The 19,539-nt window shown below is 36.6% G+C and overlaps 2 protein-coding genes across 8 annotated transcripts; one reads left to right on the top strand and one right to left on the bottom strand.

The window, feature by feature from the left end:
- The first annotated feature begins 342 nt into the window (after positions 1-342).
- Positions 343-13,489, top strand: LOC107048116 (far upstream element-binding protein 1). Of its 6 annotated transcripts, none has more exons than XM_015271115.1 (10): positions 343-1,000; positions 1,989-2,079; positions 2,705-2,884; positions 3,604-3,733; positions 5,317-5,658; positions 5,941-6,340; positions 6,430-6,631; positions 6,941-7,584; positions 7,993-8,299; positions 12,652-13,489. In XM_015271115.1, the coding sequence occupies exons 1-9, from the start codon at positions 917-919 to the stop codon at positions 8,263-8,265; spliced, it is 2,346 nt and encodes a 781-aa protein (XP_015126601.1). In that variant the 5' UTR covers positions 343-916; the 3' UTR covers positions 8,266-8,299; positions 12,652-13,489. The 6 variants fall into 6 exon arrangements, with proteins under 6 accessions (XP_015126601.1, XP_015126606.1, XP_015126605.1 ...); XM_015271120.1 differs by lacking the exon at positions 12,652-13,489 and adding an exon at positions 8,973-9,454 and having other exon boundaries at positions 1,989-2,064; positions 2,708-2,884; XM_015271119.1 differs by lacking the exon at positions 12,652-13,489 and adding an exon at positions 8,973-9,454 and having other exon boundaries at positions 1,989-2,064.
- LOC107048117 (GMP reductase 1) lies at positions 13,259-19,462 on the bottom strand. 2 transcript variants are annotated; one of them, XM_015271122.1, is made up of 7 exons: positions 19,271-19,462; positions 17,825-17,944; positions 17,427-17,684; positions 16,115-16,303; positions 15,724-15,926; positions 14,906-15,076; positions 13,259-13,884 (listed from the first exon to the last, which is right to left on the bottom strand). In XM_015271122.1, exons 1-7 carry the CDS (start codon positions 19,355-19,357, stop codon positions 13,872-13,874), a joined length of 1,041 nt encoding a protein of 346 aa, XP_015126608.1. In that variant the 5' UTR covers positions 19,358-19,462; the 3' UTR covers positions 13,259-13,871. The 2 variants fall into 2 exon arrangements, with proteins under 2 accessions (XP_015126608.1, XP_015126607.1); XM_015271121.1 differs by lacking the exon at positions 13,259-13,884 and having other exon boundaries at positions 14,082-15,076.
- Between the last annotated feature and the right edge of the window lie 77 nt (positions 19,463-19,539).

Here is a 19,539-nt window from a genome sequence, read left to right as displayed (position 1 = left end):
CCCCTCTCCCTCTTAACCATCCCATTTTCCAAGAAAAAATGACAGTCATATTTCATTCTACAGATTAAACAATTTTTTTCATCTATCACCGCCATTTTTTATACCGCGTCATAGACCAAAAAAATTAATGATTAATAATAAATAATAATTAATTATTAATAATCAATTTTTTGGATATATGACGCGGTATCAAAAATGACGGTCATTTTACATCTGCACACGACGCGATCTTAAAAATACCGGTTATTTAGCCTCCTAAACCCGCCCCCATCGCCAGCCAACCGCCCCCACCTGTCCCCTCGCCCTTTTGACCACTTCCCGCCGCCATTTTCCCTACCGTAACCCCAGCAGAGTTGTCTCCGCGCCCGACCGGAATCGGTACCCCGACGCTCCCAAAACGTGCGTTGTAAGTCCCGACAAAGCCCTCAAAAACCCAGAACCCCGATCGGATAAGGTTTTCCGAGTAAAAATCCCCCGTGTGCGCCGTGCACCTCTCAATCACCAGTCCCCTCACATTCCCGGGAATATTCCATCCCGTTATATTAGACCGATCGTCCCGACGCCTGCACTGCGCCGACTCCTCGCTTCACACTTGGTTTCGTGTCCATTCTGGTCTCAATGCTCATTTCACTCTGAAAATTCGCATTTTCCCGGCGAGTTTTCGCCCCAAAAACCCTCTGAAACGTGTCGAAGTGGCAGTAAATACGTGAAATCAAGTGTAATTACTCCGAAAATCAAAGATAACCCCCGGGAATAAAGCCCGGAGCATCGGCGTCGCAGCCCAGGAGGCACTCGTGTGAAACAAAAAGAACAATTCCCCGAAAATCGTCGCCAAAACCTCTGAAGCAAAACCCCCCAAAAAATCACATTTTTTAAATACCGATAATTATCCCGTTGTTTGATGTTTTATTAAAAAATGAGTGATTACTCAGCGGTAGCTCCGCCACAAAATTTCAGCCAGAGCTCGGCTTTTGCCGCGGCTCTACAGCGTGCCAAACAGGTATGTTAATTGTTTCGTGGAAATGACGAGAAATTTTTTTTACACATTTTGTTGCACTGTTGGTTTTATCCTTCATGCTGATTGTCTGATAATTGTTCTGATGATTTATTTGTTTTTTTTGTTGTTTATTTGGTTTGCTGATTATTTTGGAGCACTTTTTCGTTTTTTTGGGGAGGGGGAAAATTGAAGGTTTTTTTATTGTCAATATCTCGGGGCTGGCCGAGTGAATTTGAGGTCAGCATGAGGGGATTTTTGTGGAGCTTAAAATGAGTTTTGATTTTTTTTAATCGGACCGCTAGGACTGGAGATATTGAGGTTTGAGTGGGGACTATTTTGGTTCATTCTGGATTAGGAATAGTGAAATAGTCCGCATTCAATGGCAGATATCTCGGGATTTCCTGAGTGGAATTAAAAAAATCAGCGCTCATTTTCAAGGGATTTTTATGGCCTTCAGAATGAGATATGACTCGTCGAAATGGGACCTTTTGATCCCGAGATGTTCACGGTTCAAATCGGAGCATTCTGTTTCATTCTCTGTTAATTGTTTATTAATGATGATGAAATAGTTCGGTTTTGATCGCAAATATCTCAGGATCGGTTGAGTGAAATCTGATGAGTCTTCCGCCATTTTGACGGTATTTTCATTATCTTTAAAATGAGACCTGATTAGCGCCAATCGGATCGTTGGTACCGGAGATATTGACGATTTAATGGGGACCATTTTGTTTTTCTTCTGATGGTGAGTTTAATCCAGGTTTGATGTGAGGTTTACATGCGTTTTGGACTCTAGGTGAAAACGTGGAGGGCGATTGATTGATTGACTGACTGATTAACTGATTGTTAACTGTGATGATGATTTTGTGGGATATTTTCATGAAATTGTCGGGGTTTAATCCCGAGTGGGACGTTTTTCGTTGATTATATATATATTTTTTTTCGAGATTATTTTAGAGATGTTTTTGGTTTTGTCAACGATGATTTTTCGCAGATCGCAGCTAAGATAAATCCAGGGGGTACACAGAGTTCCGAGGGAAAACTTAAGCGGTCACTTGAGGATGGCCCAGGTATGGTTCATGATGGTAAAGATGATTAATGATTTTAATTGGGGATTTGGTGGTGGGGGAGAACTCGAGGAGGTGATTTGGGGGAAATTTTTGGAGGGAAGGGCTTTTGGGGAAAATTTCAGTGAAAACGATTTATTTCAGGCATTTTATTTCAACATTTGACGATTTAAAAAATATTTACTGAAAAATTGATCATTTTAATGTTTTACTCGAACCTTCAAATCATCTGTTGTTGGTTATTTTTATATTCGTTGTTAAATGGCGAATTATTTTGGTAATATAGAGTTTGAGGAAAAATTAAAGAATTAAAGAATATTTTTGGACAGCATTAAATCTACTTGAGTAAGTTTTTTTTTCATAAATCTACCAGTCTTGGAGATATTTGCGAAAACTATTCTGCAAGTAAATTTTGTATTTTTGGTGAATTTCTGAAACATCTCACTACTTCTTGGAAAATATTTTTTCAATTCCACTGGTTCCAGAAATAGTTCCGAAAAATACAGAGCACATAATTTTTCCTGTTTCGCCAATGGCATTACAATTTCCATATAAAAAATTGAAATGTGAAAATCGCATTCATTGGGACTGAGAGTAATCGAAGAAAGGAAAAAAAATGTTGAGTGTATCTTTCCACTTTTAGTAGAACCTGAGGCCAAGAAATTAGCACCCGATCCTCTAATGAACCTTCGTGCACCATCGATGGGAGATCCAAGCAGTGGACGATCAAGCTCCCTGGCTTCGTCACCGCCTCATGGAGTCAGTGGTATGGGTGGTATCTGCAATGAAGATATTCGAGTCCCTGATAAAATGGTTGGATTGAGTGAGTAAATGATGAATGCACCCCCTAAAAACAAGAATTGAGAGTTTAAAGTAAATCCTTAAATGACATTATTGTCTTTAAAAAAATTTCTTTTCATTCTGGATAATAATTCTATAACTGCATTCAGTGCGAAGTGGGAATTCCGTTATTTCGGTTTTGAGTGGTCCTGGGAAAAAGTGTCAGCAGACGTTTTTTGTAGAGAATTCAATTTCCCACAAAAAATGTAACAGGAGTTGTTCTTTGAATTCATTCGTTTCTGAGATAATTGACATTTTATGTCTTTTGACCCTCTAAATCATTTGTCCTTCAAATAGAAAAAAAGTTTACCAAATTGTCATTTCTCCCACTGATACATTTTACGGGGCAAAATGAAATCAGACATTTCTCACACACAATTAAATTTTCTATGGAAAATGTCTGTCATTCAGCTTTGAATCCATTAATTATCGAGGTAATGCCACTTCACCACTGAATCATCCGTTTATTCATGGTTTTATCGTTGTTTTCATCATTAACAAACTTTAATTTGATTTTAACAATTTACAAACAACAATTTGTTTCGTTGAACTCTCCACAGTGGTCAACACAACATCTGTTGCTACTCAGATCGATTACGATCGACCGAAATTCAAGTGAAAACCAAATGAAGAATTCCCCCTCTCCCTCACAAAAAAAACAATCATTAATCACCAGTCATTAATCCATGATTATTTTTACAGTAATTGGAAGGGGCGGCGAACAAATAACGAGATTGCAAAGTGAAACAGGATGTAAAATACAAATGGCGCCCGAAAGTGGCGGTCTACCGGACCGTGTTTGCACTCTAACTGGTTCACGAGAGGCTGTCAAGTAACTTGTTTTCCCTTCTTATTTCAAACAATAATTCTTTTATTTATTTTGATTATATTCTTTATGCAATGCAATCCCCATACATATGACAATACTCCGCATGAGTGATTATGAAGATTCATCTTCGTTTGAGAGGAAATTTATGAAATTTTGAAAATTAATGTGATGTTTTGTAGGGAAGTGGTGGAGAAAAATAATGCATATCTCGAGATATAGTGGGCTGGGGGGAAAATGGGTCGGGAACTTTTTGTAGACAATTGAATTTCCTACAAATCATTCCCAGAAGATTTGTTGATAGGATGACTCAGCATCGAGATAATCAAACAAATGACAATGAAATTAAATTTAAATTTGTGGAAGTTACGAATGTCGAGAATTAAATCGCCTCATTTCGTGAATACCTCGGTAAATAATGGGCTTACGAGAATATGTCATAAGATGTTTTTTGGAGAGAATTAAATTTCCTGCAAAAAATGTCGTGTGGCATTTTTCCCTAAACCCATTATTTACCGAGATTTTCACGAAATAAACTATCAACTAAATTTTCAATCATGAAATTTCACGAACTTTAGATTGCGATTGTGTCCATATCTAATTGAGATAACAAAAAAAGTCCCAAGACCTTTTTTCTAGGATATTTAATTCTCTACAATGGGTATCCCTAACATTTTTCCCTACCTCCAGCGCTTCTCTCGATATCTCCAAAAAACCAAAAATCCACCACTTCACCGCTCAATCCTCGTGATGATTCTCACAACTGCATTGTCTGTGACGTCCCAGGAACCTGAACAATTCGATCATCACCTCGCCACAATAAATGTAGCCATCACCCCCCGCAATACGAGCCATCCACATGCATTACGCCTCATGTCAAACTCGATAGAAAAAATAAATAAATAAAATCAAGAACAGATGCCAAAAATTCATGAAATTTTATTCCAGAAAAATTAGAAGCCTGGATGACCGGCAAAAAAACTCCACCGATAAATAATGTGTTCGCCAAATGTCTGAGAAAATTGATGCATAAACAATAATCCACGATTTGTGAATTGAATTATCTGTTTTAAAATTGTTCCATATCATTCTGTTCTGTTCTGATCTGTTCTATCATTTGTTCTGTTAATTCATTTACTCAACAATTTATTGTCGTACTTGATTTCTTTGAATTGATAAATAACTAATAGTTTTTTACTTTTACTAGGGAATGAGGAGTATGAAAGATGGTAATGGAAGATGGGAAGGAGTTGATAGAATTATGCATGGGGGCGTATTGTTATCTCCGAGATGATTAAAAAAAAAATTATTATGTACTAGCTTAGAATTGCTTCATAAATCCACATCAATCGTATTATTTTCAATTTAATGAACAATTTGAAATGATATATCCTGTTGGATTGATCGATATAATGATGTATTACCATGTGATTGTGCTTTAATTGCGAGATGATTATTTGGAAGGATAGTTATTATATGTGTCGTACCATTTGCCTAGTTCTAGTGCTTCAGACATTTTTTTTTCGTTTCAATTGAATGAGGGATCGATTTATTCCGGTGTATTTATGATTTATTTTTGTCTGTTGCAGTAGGGCGAAGGATCTGGTGCTCTCCATTGTCAATCAGAGGTGCAGGGCTGAGGGAATTGGAGATATGAACATTGGAGGGAACTCCAGCAGCAACTCGGGTAGCGGTGGTGGTGGTGGTGGTGGTGGTGGTGGAGGCGGCGGCGGTGGTGGAGGCGGTGGTGGTGGTGGGGGATCTATGATGAGTGGACATCCTGGATCCGTGGAGATCATGATCCCTGGACCCAAGGTTGGATTGATCATTGGCAAGGGAGGGGAGACTATCAAGCAGCTGCAGGAGAAGTCTGGAGCCAAGATGGTGGTCATCCAGGATGGACCTTCACAGGAGCAGGAGAAACCGCTGAGGTTGGTTTTTAAATTGGGGAAATTCTGTTGTTTAAAGTTAAATGAGACTATAATTCACGAAATTTCCTCTCGGACGTGACTCTCAATCGCGTTATTTCGTGGATATCTCGGTGAATAAAGGGTTTAGGAGAAAATTGCATAAGACATTTTTTGTAGAGAATTGAATTTCCGATAAAAAATGTCTTGTGACATGTTCTCCTAAACCCATTATTTGATAAACTGTAGTGGATAAACGCGACACTCGTCTAAAAAAAATTGAAAAAAATGATTTTCAAATTGCAGAATAACTGGAGATCCCCCAAAAGTGGAGTATGCAAAGCAACTGGTGTACGAGCTAATAGCAGAGAAGGAGATGCAGATGTTCAGAGGCCCCAGAGGTGGTGGTGGTGGTCCTCCAGGTTCCAACGATCGTTCTGGAAGTTTCTCCAGTGACAATGGATACATCCATCCCTCATCAAATGCCGATGGTGTCGAGGTTCTGGTGCCTCGTGCAGCTGTTGGAGTTGTTATTGGAAAGGGTGGTGACATGATCAAGAAGATACAGTCAGAGACTGGGGCACGTGTGCAGTTTCAACAGGGTCGTGAGGATGGCCCTGGTGACAGGAAGTGTCTGCTCTCTGGTAAGCCTCAGGCAGTTGAACAAGCTCGCCAGAGGATCCAGGAGCTCATCGACAGTGTAAATGTTAATTTCCCCTTTTTCTATTCATTTTTGACGATTGGTGGGGGGATGAGGTAATTGTGTTGCTCATTGGGTGATTGGTGTTTTTGCAGAGGAGGGACGACAGAAATCCACAGGGACCTAGGGGACCCAGGGGCAATGGCTTTGGCAGTGGACGTCCCAATGAGTATGGAGGATGGGACAGACGTCAAGGGGGTGGGGGACCTCCTGGTGCTGGGGGTGGCCCCATGGGGGATAAAATCGAAACCACGTACAATGTTCCTTCTACCAAGTGTGGAATTATCATTGGAAAAGGTACGAATTATTACGAATTGATAAGTAATTACACTCGATGTTGTTATTGCTGGATATAACCACAGAATGGCCCATATCAGGAGTTTAATTTCAATTTTTTTCTCAGATTTTTAAATTTTTTTTGAACGGTTCAATATCGAGATTCAAATTTAGACTTGCAATATTTTGACATAATAAAATCATCGTAAAGCATTTAACTGGATAAGAAAACAGCCAAAGTACTTGGCTATCCTTAAAACGTTTTTACCGCTTTGCTAGTGAATTCTTCCAATAAATAAATCATTACAATAATTGAATCGTCAATTGCAGGTGGTGAAACAATAAAACAGATAAACCAGCAGACAGGTGCTCACTGTGAGTTGGATCGTAGAAATCAGGGGAGTGAAAACGAGAAGATATTCATAATTCGTGGTACCCCAGAGCAAGTGGAGCACGCCAAGAGAATATTCAGTGAAAAATTGGGAATGGGTCCTGGTGGCACACCTTACGGTGGTGGACAGGGTGCAATTGGCTACAATCCAAGCTGGAATGCAGGGGCTGGATATCAGACGTGGCCGGGAGCTGGTCAACAGCCAAATGATGGTAACAGTGCAGTGCAGCCTGTCCAGGTGAATCCACAGACGGGACAGCCTGACTACAGTGCCCAGTGGGCTGAGTACTATCGATCACTGGGAATGCACAGGGAGGCGGAGATGATTGAGCAGCAGTCGAAGCAGGCCAAGTCTGATCAGCAGCAGCAGCAGCAGCAGCAGCCAGCACCACCAGGGGCACAGGCAGGTGCCACTGGACAGCCACAGCAGCAGGCACAGACTAATCAACAGCAGCAGGCTAATCCTGCCCAGAATGGGGGACAGCAGCAGGCGGATTACAGTGCACAGTGGGCTGAGTACTACAGGAGCATGGGAAAGGTCAAGGAGGCCGAGGTCATTGAGGCTCAAATGAAGGCTGGAAAGGTGAGAGGATTTATTCATTTCTCAGTCATTTGTTCATTCATTTGTTTAGTAATTCATCTATTAATTTACTCATGACCCTTAATTGTCGAGTCTTAATTTCGAGTATCAAATTCATTTCTTTATTTATTAATTAATTTATTTATTTATTTATTTATTTGGAGTACAAAAGGACCAACAGAAGCAAATAATAGTTTTAAACAAGTGGAAAATTGCTTTCGTCACAATATAGTTAATATATCTGTGCTGATAAATTAGCATTTTGCTTGTCAATGGAATTTCGCTCAGTGTATATCCAAGTATATCTAATAGGAATTATAAAATAATGAATAAAATGTCCTATTGAATAGAAATCACTATGTTTAAAGACTCAAAGCTAAAATGACGTTCCTACCTCGTTTGAATTTCTAGTTGGGTGCAGCAAATAATCAAATGTCCCAGCCCCAGATGCAACAACAGCAGGCAATGCCAGCCCAACCAGCGAATCCCCAATCTGGTGCACCCAATGCATTTCCCCACGCCTATGGGGCATATCCAGGCATCAATGCCGGCTCAACCCCAGCTGCATACTACGCTGGCGGTGGCGGTGCAGCTGCACCACAGCAACAGCCTGGCCAGCAGAATCCAGCGTTCGCTGGTGGTTACCAGAACTATCCATACTCACAACCCAACTCCGACAACTAATGTCTCCACCTGAATTATCAGCCACGATTAATATGTGAGTATCTCGTTCTCCTTTAAGCATTCAACATCATGAGAAATTGTGTAAATCAGCCTGCATTAGAATATTTCAACGTGATAAATCGGATTGCTCATTTCTCCAGATAATTTAACTGTCTCGTTAGTTGATTGATTTATTATTAAAAAATGTGGAGAGACTTTCAATAGATTTTAAGTCTAAAAAAATCAGTTCCAAACTAGTAATTTTCCTTTCGCGAATTAATAGTTCCAGAAATTCATTAATTGAAGAATTAATGAATGTCAAAACATTTTTTATTTTGAATTTAATTCACAGAATAATTCAACTTATCACGAAATGGCCAGCAAATCCACAATTTCTCCTCAAATTTACACAATTCCTCATGATTAATTCACCTAGAATATCTCTTCTGAAAAATTTAAACCGTTTAAAATTGTGCATCAATGGTGTAACAATAATCTCCCATGCATTATTGTCTCAATTTATCTGTGAAATGTTTTTGTGATTTCATTGATATTTTCAGGTTTTCACATTTGAAAATTCAACAAAATTACCAAAAAAAATGCCACTTTAAACAAATGCAATTCCCAATATATATAATATTACACCTTTGAACATATGACATTTAAATAAATAATAAGCCACGAAAGGTAATCAATGTTTGTGTACAGTAATGCATTATTTCCAACAGTTTTTTCAGATAGCTTTCCATTGGGACGCGGTTAAATGCCTGCTGTTGTCTTCATAATAGTTCTAACGTTAAAAATAATCATAAAAAAAAAGTAAATAGAATCCACAAGATGATAATTAAACTCAGAATGCTTTGATTGATTAGAAGAATGAGCCAGCAAGCTTTCAAAAAAAATTTATCTTCAATGAAAATGAAAACGAAAATAAGAAGAACCAGAAAGACAAGTTAATTTATTACGATTACTATGTCCTCCGCTCTTTCTTCTCCTCTTTTTTTTTATAAAAATGTGTATATATGTATCCAGCTACATATATATACCTGTAGGATATCACTGTTCTTATTTAGTCTAAGGTTCATATATTCAAAACTACGAAATATGATAATACGAATGAAATTATTGAGAAAACTATCGGAATAGTATTATGTATGACTATAACATCATTATGTCCATGTTTTCCATTAAACTCTGACATTTCTTCTTATGCATATGGTTATTAAAGTGTATTAACACGAGGGGAACGATGAGAGATATCTGGAATGCGGGTTGTGGGCTGTGATAGGCAGGAGTTGAGTTTTTTAGATGTTTTTTGCGGGGAATTTTGTCTTCTGCAAAAAATTAGTCAATGTTTTTGGGTAAAAATAGCAGTTTAAGAGATGATTGCAAAGATAATTGGGAGAAATAAAGGTCATTCGGTAATTTGGGGACAAAAAATGTTTAGAAATGTGTTTTAAAAAATTAATATATTTGTTTTTTGCAAATATCTCTGAAATTATCGAATTTATCGAAAAATGTCAGAAGACATTTTTTGTAGCCGACGAAATTTCTCACTAAAATTTCTACCGATATTTCTCTTCAAGTCAACAATTACGATCACAATGTGAGAGGCAGGAGTTGAGGGTTTTTTTTTAGATTTTTTTGTTGGAAATGTTGTCTTCTACAAAAATTTAGTCAATGTTTTTGGACAAATGCAGTAGTTTGAGAGGTGTTTGCGAAAATAATTGGGGCAAATAGAGTCCATTTGTTAATTTCGTACTTAAAAATGTTTAGACATGGATTTTAAAAAATAGATACATTTGGTTTTTGTAAATATCTCTGAAATTATCGAATTTATCGAAAAATATCAGAAGACATTTTTTGTAGCTGACGAAATTTTCCGCAAAAATCTCTACTGATGATTCTCTTAAACTCATCAATTACCGTAATGAATCGACCTATCACCCACAATCAACCCTGAAAAAAAATGAAGGTAAGATCCCTCAGGTGGTGGCAGTGGAACGAAGCCTCTTCACGTCTGCTGTGGCTTCCAATATCTCATAATAATTACATTTATTTACACCATGTATTCATTAAACTGTCGAAATTTATTTTACACATGTATTCAAGATAGTAAAAGAAAAATAATGTGAAAAAAAAACTTATAAAAATTATTGATAAATATCTTAACATATCTCGTCATGAACATGTTGATTAAGGTCCTTTATCAGTCGTGATTTCATTAACCAGTCCCACATTTTAGGATCGAGAATGTGCAGCTGTGCAAACAAAACAATCCAACGGACATTTTGTAGAGAATTTTTTTTTACATTTTGCTCGAGTTTCATTGGATTCAATTGTAATTGCTGTGGAATTTGTAATTGTCATTGGCATATTTTTATTTTGTGAATGAAATCAATATCAGGGATGTTGCTGCTGATCTCCAGGAGGATGAACTCGTCTGAATTCAGGATGTTTTTCCATTTTACAATGCAAACTGGTTTTTTTTTTGTTGAAATGATGATCATTCAGGGGTGATTAATGTTTGTTTAAGGACGTTCAGGGGTGATAGGATTATTCCTGCACTGGACTAAATTATTGGGAATGACATTTTTTATGGAGATTCGGGGAATGCAAATAGAAATTAGATTGTTTTGGCTTTACAATTGCATTTCCCTATGATATTGTTAAGAATTGCTAATCAATTACATTCGATCATGTCTATATTCTTCATTTTCCCTTCAACCTCTTCTCTAATTCTAATGTCAATTTTTAAAAAAATTTTAATACACGCTTGATTAATTAAATTCACGAGTCTTTCATGTAATTAATTAATAATTGAACTAATAAATTTCAGGAAAAATTCAGGTGAATGAATTAATTTTGATACTAAATTAATTAATCAACTAATAATTAATTTGGGTTCACGTTTAATTAGAAATTCTTGCAAATTCTCGTCTGAAATTTTCGTCTGAAAAACCCAACAAATTCCCATAACTTCTCGATAAAGCAAATTCAATGACATTTTTGGAGATAAATGTCGACAGACATTTTTCTTTGCCAATTCAATCACCCGAAGGGAAAGATTTCCTGATATCTCCTGTGGAGAAAAGAATAGTGAATTGTGTCTTCACTTTTCGCCCCTAACTATTGAATTCCATGGCAGGAGCTATCCCCCTTGAACATCCCCAAATAATCGGTGAAACCCCTTACGAAGATAATTACCAACACCTGGGATACCCACCATGAGGAGTAATCGCTAATCAATGATAATGGTAAATAACGATGAATACCGAACTGAGAACAAATTGTTTTTGCTAAGAGTGTTGCCTATGTCTCGTTTTTTCTTTAGGTTTTTTCATGCTAAATAGATGACAATATCGCCTTGTACGCGAATTTATTGAACAATGAATTGTACTAGTATCTCCTATGATTTATCCACCATATTTACAAGTTTATTTACTAGGGGAGAGCGGGGCACAACGGAACACCAGGAAAAACGGCTATTTAGGGGAGTTCAGGGCACTTTTGTTTTTAGTTGAGGGTCAAATGGGTTTGAGGGTCCCCATTAGACTCTTGAATGTTATTAAAGGGCATTTGACCCTTAAGACCATTTGACTCTCAACTAAAAACGAAAAAAAGTTTCCGGAATTCTGCAAAATGCAACACCGGGAAAACTGACTGTTTAGTATTATTTAGGAAATTATTTTTTGCCTCTGGTTGAGGGTCAAATGACCCTTCGGGACGTTTGGAGTTGAGGGTCAAGTGGTCTTGAGGGTCTTACGGGTTAGTAGAGTGATCAGAAAAGGGCAATTGATCCTCAATCCTAGGCGTTTTTGAGAGTCATTTCACCCTCAAAGGTCGTCTAGATCATTTGACCTTTAGCCCTAACTGTCATTAAGGGTTTGATCCTCTAGATCATTTAAAGCACAACTCCAAACGCTATTGAGCGTCGATTGACCCTCAAGGTCGTTTGACCCTTAGCCCTGAACGTCATTAAGGGGTGCACCTCAAGAACATTTGACCCTTGACCCTCAAATAAAAAAAAATCCTGAATTGTCCTGAATAGTCATTTTTTCTAAGCTAATTTGCCCCGCTTTTCCCTATTTCGATTTCAATTTCTTTTCCTATTTTTTCCTTCACTAGATTTAATTGAATTAATTATTTACCGTAAACTTTGAATTGATGAATTGTTGATGATCGTATTACACAGTAATTAGTTGACTAATTAATATGAACATAATCATTGCGAATTGATGAATTTAGCACTCTTTTTAGAACTGAGTACGCACCATTTTTCAATTGCTATTTGTTACACGACTTTTTTTTCTGTTAATTGTCTCCCTCGTTGATGATTTAATCGTTGTATTGTTCTTTATCGATCCAATCTGTTGTTTAAGAATTAAAATTCATCTGTCGTTTCAGGACGGATGCTGCGGCACGTGTTATGCGGATGAGGTAATTCGGTGGATGGATTTTAGTTTTGTAAATATCCGTTTTTGCGGAGCATTGTTGAGATTTTTTTTCGGTTTTTTTCTACTCGAAGAATTCGATTTTTTTTTTCATTTGAAATGGGTTTTGGATGAAATTAGTTTCGGCGATATTTCTGGAGGAGAGGGGTTGAGGGAAAATTTCAGAGGACATTTTTGGGGATGAATCTAGTTGAAGAGACCTTTGCATAATTCGGGAGGCTTTTTTTGTTTTTAGTTGAGGGTCAAGTAATCCTTAAGAACGTCTAGGGTCGTTTGACCCTCAACTAAAAATGCAACAACTTGTAAAACTCATCAAAAAACGATTTCCCCAATTTTGCAATTATTTCCATAACGAGTAGAGTTATCAAAAAATATATCAAGACGTTTTTTATGCAGAAATAAATTCTCTACAAAAAATGTCTTATGGCATTTTCCTCTAAACCCACTCACAACCGAGATAATCAAACATTCAGAAATGCGAAAAATCAACTTGTGAAGGTTTACTCAACAACTCAACACACTGCGTGTGATAATGGCTGAAAACACTGAAAACAATGAGATTCAAGTACTCAGTACACTTTATTAACATCAACCAGCAAGAAAGAAAAACGATAAATAAAACAATAAGAATTCATACTGTTACTATCACATTTTCAAGACTCTTTCGAGACAATCACACATACCAAAATCATCAAACACTTGACTCTGAACATGTTACATAACAAATGTATATGTTTAATCGAGAATTATAACCAGCATACGTAAAACACAATAAATCAATTTTTCATAAAGGATTGATAATTAATATTCAGAGTGATTGGGAGGAAAAAGGTGAATATCTCAGGATTGGCTGAGTGAAATTTCACGATTCTTCTTTCATTTTCAAGGTATTTTTTCGCACTTTATCATGAATCCTGACTCCGCCAAATCGCATCATTTTCTCAGGAGATATTGAACATATACTAAAGTCCATTTGGACCCACTCTTCCTCGTTTCTTCGATGTGGCACGATTACTATCGTTTAATCAATACAAAATGTTCCTTGTACCTTCGTGCCTCTAATTACCCTCGTCAGATTATCAGAGGATGCAAAGAGGAATTTATTCAGAGAGAAGGGAACACCGATGCAGTTATCCAAGGACGATTTACATGACTTCGTGTGCGTAAGTGCACCTAAAATAAATCCCTGAAATTTGTCAACGACTCGTCAACAATTTTATTGCAATTTCACCTAGTTTAATGGTAGCACGTCTTTTCAACTACGACATATTAACTGATTTCATTTAAATCATTGCATTTTCGGTAATTATAAAAAAAAATTTAATTTGTTTTGTTTATTGAATGTAAAAATTCAACTGATGCGTCAATAATTCAATAACAATTCAATGTCGATAATTTAACTTGAATTTTTCAATTGAGTTTTCAATTAATTCAATTTTTTTTACTATATTTCGACTTTTTGGACGCACAATTCAATAAACAATGCAGAACAAAAAAAAATTGCTCCAATTAATAACTTAATGCACACATCAATGACCGCCATCCGTCACTGAAGTAGTTGAAAAGACATGGACTCACTTTAATTGATTAATTAATTGATTTAAGAAGAAATTTCACGAGCAAGTGGTAAAGAGCAAAAAATTTGTTTCTAGTTTTTTGCAAATATCTCAGCAAATGTGCAAAAGGGAAAAAAATATGACAAGACAATTTTTGTAGGAAATTGAATTCTCTACAAAAAACGTCGTATGATATTTTCTCCTGGGATGACTCGTTCTCGAGATAATTGCGGCTGAATTCATCACGTGAGTTTCAGTTAATCAAAAATCCCTTCCAATTCGTTGTTAATTCGTTAATTATCAGGATAATGAGTGAATTAATTGAAGAATGTCAAAATAATTTTCTCTGGAGGATTAAATATCTAACGAAAATGTTTTTAATTTCATGCTCTTCACCAGTTCCTCCATGTTTAGAAACCTGAAGAACTTTAAAGTTAAATTCTGGCAAAATGCTTAATTGCAATAATTATCTCTGACTCATCTGCACCTCAAAATGGCAAAAAGCGAATGTAACAACAATTTTCAGCACTTCAGCAACTCGCTTAGAAAATAAAACAAAATAAATAGGTCAATAATTTTTTTGAGGGCATAATCATCGAGGGAATTTCCACTAGTCTGAATTAATTCTACGTTTACGATGGTGGTCCATACATTGGATTCAATTGCTGGGTGCATCTTATGAATGTGGCACGTCTCGGTAATTCGCGTAATCTAGACGCACCGACGTAGGTGCACGCCGACCTGAGTCCTCCGAGTAGATCAAGAACAGTTTTCTCGACTTCTCCTCTGTAAGGCACCTCCACAGTCTTTCCCTCTGACGATCTGAAAGGAGCATGAGAACATGAGTGGATGGAACACCGAAAATTCAATCAAGTTAGGAAATTTCCGTCTCACTCCCACTGAAAACTCGTGAATTCTACTTAAAACATGAAATATCATTTTTTCTCTAAATTCCCTAAATTCAATTCAATGTCACTCTCATGAGATTTACTATAATATCCTCCATGAAATTTCAACAAATTTCGAACAGTGCAGTACTCCCAATAATAAAAAAAGTTATTAAACAAAAGTTGATGAAAAAAATTTTTTATTGCTTGAATTACATCAAATAGTCGTCTCCCCTAGTTATTTACATATAAACCGTATAAAATAGTAATAAAATTTATGTATTATATCTATATATTAAGCGGAACCGAAGCTGTGAAATGCTCCAACTCGATTTAGCTCTCGCCTGAGTTTTCGAGGAATATCTTCGAATCTAAGGGAGATACCAAAATTTTGGTAATGCCATTTTTTTCCGAGCGGATTGAGGGCTGCAAAAAAGGTAATGACAAAAATTTCGTTATCTCCCCTAGATTTCAAAATCGACTTGAAGCGTTTTACCGTTTCGTTGCTGAATAGTTCAATGTTCAATGCCTCGAGCACCTACTGACGCACTAGAACAGAATTTAATGAGTCTATTAACATACCTGTACTCGGCAACACCACCGGCATGCTTCTCCATGGCTGTGCTGGACGCCATTCCGTAAAATAATTTAATTTTCTTTCCATTTTTCTCCATCACCTCACCACCGCACTCGTCGTGTCCAGCAAACATTCCTCCTGCCATGACGAAGTCTGCACCGGCTCCGAAGGCTTTGGCGAGGTCTCCGGGACACGAACAGCCTCCGTCCTAATTATTTAAAAATACATCGTTAGAAAATTATGGGAAATAGAGCGAAAGACGATTTACTCAAACAATTAGATTGAATTCAATTCAATTTAATTTAATCGTAAGTTGCTTATTCTGTTGACGAATGATTCGATGATGAAGCGCCACATAAAAATGATTTATGATTTAAAAATTTGAGAAATCATTACCGAGATAATATGGCCCTTCAATCCATGCGCAGCATCAGCGCACTCGATAACAGCAGACAGCTGTGGATACCCAACCCCTGTTTTCATTCTAGTGGTGCAAACCGACCCAGGACCAATGCCAACTTTGATAATATCAGCGCCAGAAAGAATCAATTCCTCCACCATCTCCCCAGTCACGACATTTCCGGCCTTGAAATCAAATGTTTTTCTTATCTGTTTATATGCCATCGATATCATTTGAGCGACGAGCTGTTCAGAACTCTCAAAAGTATGTGGAAAAAGTGAAAACTGAAAAAAAAAAATTTTCACCGGGGGCCAAAGTGTCAGATCTTGGATTTTTTCAGGGGGAAAGTTGGTCAAAGGGTCACAGGGGTCACGAGGTGACCCTTGTGACTCTTAAAAATGTCGTTCGCCTCGTTTCCGGCCTTTAAATAATATATTTTAGTTCTCAGTTGAAACTCGATCGACGTCGAATGAAAAATGATGTCATTAAGCACCAAAGTATGACGTTATGCTGATTATGAAATCAAACACTGCAAGGGGCTGAGTCATAATCTTTTTTTTCAGAAAAAATTCCTGATTACCGTGAAAAGGAAAAACGGGGGTATCGACCTGATGTTATTCTGATAACGAAGTGTATAGCGCCGTATTCTGATAATGTTATTCTATATGTTCATTGCAACTTCTAATGAAACTAATGAAATGAGAATAATTACGATTTTTGATGAACTGAAATGAGAATTGAAAGACAAGTGGAATGAACTTCATTTAAGTGTTCCTCGTGAATCTCTCGATACTGAAGGGACAGAAGAAAATTTTTGTAAGTTACAAAGGTTTTCAAATAACAATTTCGTTTCATTACTCCACAACTGAGTGGAATTTTCTAAAGAATAAAAGTTTCGTCGATAATTCTGTATAGTCAAGAGATGATCAATAACGTACACATTTAGGAGTCGAGATAATGTCAACTACGATGAAAAAAATTAATGGATCTAAGCAATTGGTTTTTTAGTTTTTGAACCTTCAATTAATGTTCTTTTCAATAAAAGAAAATCCCAATGACCTGAAATAATTTTTCTCATCGAATTTTTCAATTACTCTGACTTCAATTAATAGACTCGACATAAAAAAATTAAAAATTACTGATCTAATCCTCAACATTTAAAAAATCATGAAATGAAGAAATCAATAATTATTTTTCTCCCCAGAAAAAAATCCGTAAACCTCGCAATTGATTCCCAAAAAGCTCTTTTGCTTCGGAAAAAAACTGCAACAATTCACTAAAAAATACGAAATTATTATTGTCACTCACGATTATCGTGTGATCAGGGAATTGTCCCCGGACTTTCCTCACGAACTCCACGAAATGCTGTGAATATCCATTGGCAACATCCAGGCAAATAAAACTCAACTCAGGAACTGCAGTGACAACTGACGTGAGTCGCTCAAAATCCCCAGCACTAGTTCCCGAAGTGGCGGCAACATTTCCCAGGCAATCTGGGTTTTTCTCGGCGAATTCCTTCCACTCGGCGGCGGAATAATACTTGTGCAGCGTTGTGAACAGTCCATGCTTAGATAGATAAAAAAAATCAATGAGAAAATTTCCATAATGTTGCCATTATTTTCCTCATTTTTAATTTTTTCTCGTCTTGATATCAATGACAAGAGCCTTGGAGTTAAATTAACAAGCGACGAAGGCTGTATAATTACCTTGGATAATGCCCTAGCCATTTCAAATGTCCCAACCGTGTCCATATTCGATGCCATCACTGGTATACCTTTGTACGTTCTTTTCGAATTACGAAACGTTATTTCACGGAATAAGTCCACCTAGAGAAACAGTTGGATGCTTTAGGGTGAGAGAAGACGACTCTCGGGATTTTCAACGAGAAATTGGCTTTCTGAGGGGTAAAAATGAATTTAAGATTTCTTTTGTCATCAATTTACAGGAATTAATTTTGTTTATAAACATGGTGAAAGAATAATTAGTCTTCTCCAAATATAGGAATGAATGTAGGCATTAATTTATGCGGAAATAAAAGGAAAATTAATGGAGTGAACATTTTTTATTTCATTAGGAAGTTGAAACAGAAGTACCTACAAGATAAGGATAGTGAGTTTTTTCCTTCAAAAAAATTCTTAAAGTCTAAACTTTTAATGATAAATTGGCATTTTGAGATGTGAGAAGGAATTTACGGCAACGTAGAAACATAACAACAGAGAATGAATTTATGATTTTTTTAATCGTAAATTTGATGTAATGTATTTTGTTCCTGGATTTTAAAATGCAAATATGAGAATGAAGGTAGTCGATGATTTATGCGATAATCAACGGAAAATTAATGAAGTGAATGTTTTTTATGGAATGAATTTTAGATATTTTTTTTATTTGGATTTTGAATCAAAAGGTTCTAGTGCCATTCAAAAATAAAAATAGTAAGTTTCTTAAAAAAAATAAAAACAATTTTTTTTTCCCTCAAAAAATTGATTATTCCTTCATTATGAGATGAACGAATAATCTTCGAAAAATCCATTCATCTAAAAATATGAAAAAATAGATATCAAGGTCTAGAAAAAATTTAAAAAAATGAAAAACACCTCGGAAATAATGAAAAAATATGAAGGCTGTAAAGTAAAATCACCAGTCAACTGACTTTTTCCTAAAACAATTGAATATCCACCTCCGAAGTTGAACCAGAAGTGTCTGGTGTCATCCAAAAATAAAAATAGTAAGTCCCTGCTGTGAAAAAACGTCATCAAACCTTCAAACAAATCCTAAAAAAAAACAAAAAACCGAAATGTCCCCAGAAATTTCAATTTTTCCCTCATCTTCCAAAACAAAATTGGTGAAAATTTTAAAAAAATCATCTGAAGTGAAAAAACGCCGTCAAGTCTTCAAACAATTTCCAAAAACCTCTCTTCCCTCAATTCGAGGAAAATAAAACCTCATCCAAGAGCATATCCCCCTAAAATATTGAATAATCATCCTCAATCAATCAACAAAATCCTAAAAAAAATCGAAATGTCCCCAATGATTTCAATTTTTCCTTCATTTCCAAAAAAAAATGACGAAAAATCATCAAAAGCACATCACCGTGTAAAAATATGAATACTTCGCCCTCCAATAAAAATAGAATATTATCAAAATAAACTCACATCAGATCGGCTTTTGAGTGTACTCCGTTTGGGACGTAACAAGACATCCTTAAAATCGAGCTTAATGTCATTGATGATATTCGGCATCGTGTCGAGGCTATCGATGGGCGGATGACGTGCACCGAGTCGTCGTTGGGCTGTGGCAGACTGACAGGAGACCTTTCGCAGCTACGGTGACGGCCCAATCGTCGATTGCACTTGCACTGATTATTTTTTTTTCAACGAGTGGAGGGGGGAAAGCACTTGTGATGTAACAGATTCCTGCACCA

Source organism: Diachasma alloeum, unplaced genomic scaffold (genome assembly GCF_001412515.2).
Source record: "Diachasma alloeum isolate Michigan unplaced genomic scaffold, Dall2.0 Dall_scaffold_00185, whole genome shotgun sequence".
Classification (NCBI taxonomy): Eukaryota; Metazoa; Arthropoda; class Insecta; order Hymenoptera; family Braconidae; genus Diachasma; species Diachasma alloeum.
The sequence above is the reverse complement of the archived record's forward strand: the minus strand, read 5'-3'. Positions and strand labels throughout refer to the sequence as shown.